The sequence below is a fragment of the Diadema antillarum genome, unplaced genomic scaffold (genome assembly GCF_040938485.1).
Source record: "Diadema antillarum isolate AM-2024a unplaced genomic scaffold, OU_Dant_1.0 scf00000030, whole genome shotgun sequence".
Classification (NCBI taxonomy): Eukaryota; Metazoa; Echinodermata; class Echinoidea; order Diadematoida; family Diadematidae; genus Diadema; species Diadema antillarum.
In genome coordinates, this window is record NW_027270919.1 from 1,146,236 (window position 1) to 1,151,243 (window position 5,008).

The 5,008-nt window shown below is 39.8% G+C and overlaps 1 protein-coding gene across 1 annotated transcript; it reads right to left on the reverse strand.

The window, feature by feature from the left end:
• Window positions 1-1,445: 1,445 nt before the first annotated feature.
• LOC139740233 (cilia- and flagella-associated protein 90-like) lies at window positions 1,446-4,641 on the reverse strand. Its single transcript, XM_071650819.1, has 4 exons — window positions 4,546-4,641; window positions 3,690-3,824; window positions 2,721-2,831; window positions 1,446-1,622 (listed from the first exon to the last, which is right to left on the reverse strand). Exons 1-4 carry the CDS (start codon window positions 4,639-4,641, stop codon window positions 1,446-1,448), a joined length of 519 nt encoding a protein of 172 aa, XP_071506920.1.
• Between the last annotated feature and the right edge of the window lie 367 nt (window positions 4,642-5,008).

Genomic DNA, 5,008 nt, shown 5'->3' on the forward strand with positions numbered 1-5,008 from the left:
TAAGAGGTTTCTCATTATTTCATCAAAAAATGTTAGAAACCTGAAATTAGGTCTCCACCAAAACTATACGATCCCTTTAACTATTTAATCTTCTTATCCTTGTACCGTGTTAAGTAGAATCAACAACAGCACACTCGTAAAGTGTTAACAGGATTAGTGATTGTAGTGCATAATAAGACTTTGGTATTTGGTTTTGTTTTAGAGCCCCGGCTTTCTCCTATGTCAGACCGAAAACTTCGTTAGTTCCGCCCACTTGTCTCTAAATAGAAAGTATCTATACAGATCAGTGATTCCGCTACATGTTAAAGCGTGCGTTATACAGCGACTGAGAAAATCAATCCCAGGATTTCAGCTGTGCGCTGATTGGCGGAAAGCCGAGTTGCGTGTGATCCCGTGACTTGCGGTCAATCAGAACTTTTTGTGCAGGGTGCCCTCACCTTGCGCACCAGTGCCAGTGGGTGAGTATCTTCTGTCGTGGCCCAATGCACGTTGTATTTGCCATCCTTTGCATTAATTTCATTCAAATAAGAAATCACCATCAGACAATGACATTGATTGAAGTGAAAAACAATTTATTGCTTACTTGTTCGTCGCGGAGCCGATGAATTTAGCTAGCCAACGAAACACGAAATGTAGCGTAGCACTTGGTTTATTTCATTCCACCACTTTCTAATCGCTATTTTCCCCCTTGATTTCAACTTGCCGGGCACAGTCTTCAAATCGTTAAACGAGTGGATACTACAGTATTAACTTCCATTTCCAAATGAAAAGTTGTAATAACTTTCCAAAGATTGAGAGAATAACAGGACCTTTTTCTTTTTATTATACAGTGTATACCGTATATATATTAAAAAAACGGAGACATTTCTGTCATCCTTTTCCCCTTCAATTTCTGACATTCCGCAGCAGGCTCATTGCACGTCATTACAAGTTTCCAAAGCATTGTAGTCTTGAAATTCGTCATGTCAAATTAACAGAATAGTTTATCTATTTTCTATTTTTGTTACCAGTATCACTTACAAATTTAACTTTTTTTTTTTTTTTTTTTTTTTTTTTTTTTTTTGCTGAAACTCGTCCAGCAGAGAGAAAGGTATCGTTACTTTTATTACCAGTGAATCAACTTTAAGGTGATTTTTTTTTATCATACATCAGGCGGCGAGTGGTATGTCGTTGACCGAAAGCTAAGGTCAAAAGCGTTCCCTTCTTGTAGAATAAATCCCCAACCACCTCAAAATACAACTGCTTGTCTCTGGAAAAGCACGGTACATATAGTATAATGTAAAAACAACTGGCTTGCACTTATGTCTCGATCATCCTTTCTACAAAATAGAGGAAGAAATTATCCAAAATGCTACATTGCTGAATTTGTATTGTTGTGGCTCGTCGTAAAAGAGCAGTGATGATGTATTTGGAGCTGGGAAGAAATGGTGACGAACGCCGAGCTGTCACAAGACGTGGTCGTGCTCCGAATCGATGCCGTATTCGGGTAAATTCGTCCCGCGCGTGCGGTAGAAGCCCTTCATGACACGCTCGATTCGCGCGTGCTGTCGTGTGTTCATCTCTATGGGAGGTCGGTGACCGTACGCTGATGACGTGAGGGCGGGAACTGCCTTGTTTGATTCCTGTATAGTTGAATGAAAAGGGCGAACGTGATTTAAATGACATCACTGACGTCATAGCGACGAAAGTGTTCACCAATTCCGGAGAGCGCTTGAAACAAAATCAGCCAGGCCACAAAAGCATCTTTAAATGAAATATAAACGCCGTCGTCGACATTCACTATCTACAATGTAGGCCTATACTTGTTGTCGAAAAATGTAATAAAGTGGCATTTTCGTCAAAGCCATAGTCAAGGCAGGATATTCCGGAGGATACATGTATTCCATTCTTCGATTTATCAAGAAGGAATGTCAAAAAAAAAAAGACAGACTCGGAAACAAAAAGAAAGCACCTCTAATGCACATAGTCTGGTAGATGGAAGGTAATGGATCAAGTCGTCAGTCATCTCGCTCAGTTTACAACGGAAGGCGAGTCTGCAATTTAACATACATGTACACAATATCCAAGCTTCTTTCAAACTCCGAGTAATTAATGTGCATTGAATAATCACTAGATACGTATCATAATAACTAATGATATGGAAGTACAGTGTATATCAAAATAATAGAAGAAAGGGCAATCGAAGATGTGCACAAAGAGTTATAACTGTTGGAAGAATTGAGTGTGATGTGATAGCTAAGTGAGATGGAGAAAGATGTAGCAAAATAGATTAGAAAAAAAAAAAGAGGAGAATGCATTGAATGAAAGAGGACGGCCGAAAACGGGGGGGGGGGGGGGGGCGGGATGAAGGAGAAAAGCGTGAACATTAGGGAGCTTTGTTTTTGTTTTTGTTTTTGTTTTGTTTTTTGCAACGCGGACGTTCAGAGGAAAAAAAACCTGTTCTGCGCATGTGCATATTTGATTATGGAAATCGATCTCGCGTCGTCTTGAGATTGCACGGTCGGTTTTTGCGCTATTTTGCGTCCGCTCAAATTCACACCGCAGAGAGCTCTTGATGCAATGATTCTATGGGGCGCCATTTACTTCGTATATAGGCTGGGTTCTCGGTAATCTAAAGCTTCTTATCAGCGCGACGCAGGGAGAGAGAAGAACGTTCAACCCAATATGCATCTTCAAGTCGCAAAGCTAAAACTTCCTATATCGGAGAACGACATACGTACCTCTTCAAACACGTTTAGGCCTCTGGTGTGTTCTCGGTCATCACGATGAATCTTGCTCTGGTAGCCATGTTTCACGTGGAACAAACGGTCGTAAGTCGAGTTGTATTCATGCTGTTTGTGTACACGAATGATGAGAAAAATTCAAATGATTAGTAATCCAGTCGATCAGGGCCCCGTATCATAAAACTTGTTATCATTGAGAAATGTGCCACATTTCTATGACAAATTTGCTCTCAGCCAATCTTACACAAGGATTTCGGTAGCCTGTAACAACTATCACAACTTGTTACTGATAACAAGTTTTATGAAATGGGGCCCTGATTTTGCTACATTTTTCAATAAATGAATATAAGATAACAAAGAAATCTTCCAAAAATAGGTACACATTGAAATTATTGAAAAGTAGCACGTAGGACCTTTATACTATTCATAGCAATATACACTGATCATGCAGTTGAAGTATCATTCATAACGAAATCATTTCTAGGAGACCGCCATCTTAAGCGGAAATTTGATTTTGATGTCTGAGCCTGAAGAAAACGTGCATACACACGTCTCGCTCGTTACCAAATCTATTATTGGATTCAGCCTTTGTTCATAATTTGTGATGCCAAACATCAGTGAGCTGATGTAGGTTCTTTAGTCATCTCCGTGAAGTGAAACTTCGCTTAACACCACCAGAAGAACGACTCGTCCACGCAGAGAACGTGAAGTTAGTAACCTTACCACGGATTGTTGTAATATATAAAGTATCTTTCATGTCATATTTGCATTTCTATTTTCTTAGTTACAGTATATCCATCAAACACACACACGCACAAGAACAAACACACACACACATATATACAGTGTATATATACATACATACATGCATACATACATAATATTATGAATTGAGAGGGAGAGTTGACATTCAGTTCAAGCTAACAATGTGGGATGCTCTTGTAGCCGGCCTATTATAATATTTACCTTCTTGTTGTTATTGAAGTAGGTAATACCCTCTGCTATCTGGTCAGGGGTCGGGAGTTGGTCCTTGATACCCGTCCAGGCTCCAGTGGCTTCACCTTTGATGGCCAGATGACTACCTTTGATTCGCTGCTCCCTCTGCCACGGGTGTTTAATACATACATGTAATGTGGTTCATCATTGAGGCAGCAAATTAAAAAAGAAGAAGAAAAGAAATCACTTTCAATAGTCAAGAGTTAAGTTGTGGATGACTGTACTTGAAACATAGTATCAGATTTTATTTGATTTATAAAGTACATCATTTCCTGTTTTAGATCTACATACTTATTGAAGGAGCACTGCATCAAAGAAATACATTCATTCGATAATGCATGTGTAAATATGAGCACATTAATTCACATCACTCGATAACCTTCACCTGGGCCCCATTTCAAAAAGATGTTAGGATAGCAACTCTTGCTGGAATGACAAACTTCTCCCATGGCAACAGCCATGGCAACAGCCAATCACGAAGTTGGTTTCTTGTCATTACCATGACAATTGCCATTCCAGCGAGAGTTGCTGTTATTATAACGTTCTTTTCAATGAAATGGGGCCCTCTACGCAAGTGATGCCCTTTATTTCCTGTTTCGTCCACTCGTAGCGAACTAACGGTTGATCACAGTGGCTAGTCATGTTCTTCATATTTGTTATGTGTTTGTAAATATCTGTAAATAAACTGTAATATAATGTAAATTACACAGTCTGCAAGAATCTTCAGCCTATTGAAGGAGGCAGACTTAACCAGCAGGAGAAGATAACACTTAACAGGTTTAGACAAAAGCACATCAATATAGCAATTCGATAGACACAGACTTACTCCGACAATTTCCACCCAGAGGAGTTTCTGTTGCTCGGGGGTTTGTTGGCTGAGACCGTAGTTTGACATACCCTTCCCTTCTCCTGGGTAAGACATGGCTATCTTTATTACTTTTGACAGCAATGGGTTACTAAATTACCTATAGAGGAAGTTAGTGATGGGCAAATATCGATATGAGAAATGAATGAAAATTATTATCATCAACATTCACCATTCATATCACTATGCAAACTCCATGTTGCTGTAGAGACGCGTTTTTGCGCGCGCGGTCAGGTTTCAGACCACTTGTTTCGTCACAAAGAATGCGCGTTCATACAGTACGCGCTCTAATTTACGAGTTGTAATACAGGTTGTACATAATAGCCGGGTTCACACGTACACCAATTAGCGGGATACAAATCTCGAGATTTGCATCGCGATCGTCATCCCGAGTTTTTTGCACGTGTGGACAGAAAAAACCCGA

Coding starts and splice junctions, on each gene's coding strand:
- LOC139740233 (XM_071650819.1), bottom strand. CDS start 4,641: ATGTCTTACCCAGGAGAAGGGAAGGGTATGTCAAACTACGGTCTCAGC. Junction 3,825..4,545: donor TCTGGGTGGAAATTGTCGGA/GTAAGTCTGTGT, acceptor CACCCGTGGCAG/AGGGAGCAGCGAATCAAAGG. Junction 1,623..2,720: donor GCCTAAACGTGTTTGAAGAG/GTACGTATGTCG, acceptor TCAACTATACAG/GAATCAAACAAGGCAGTTCC.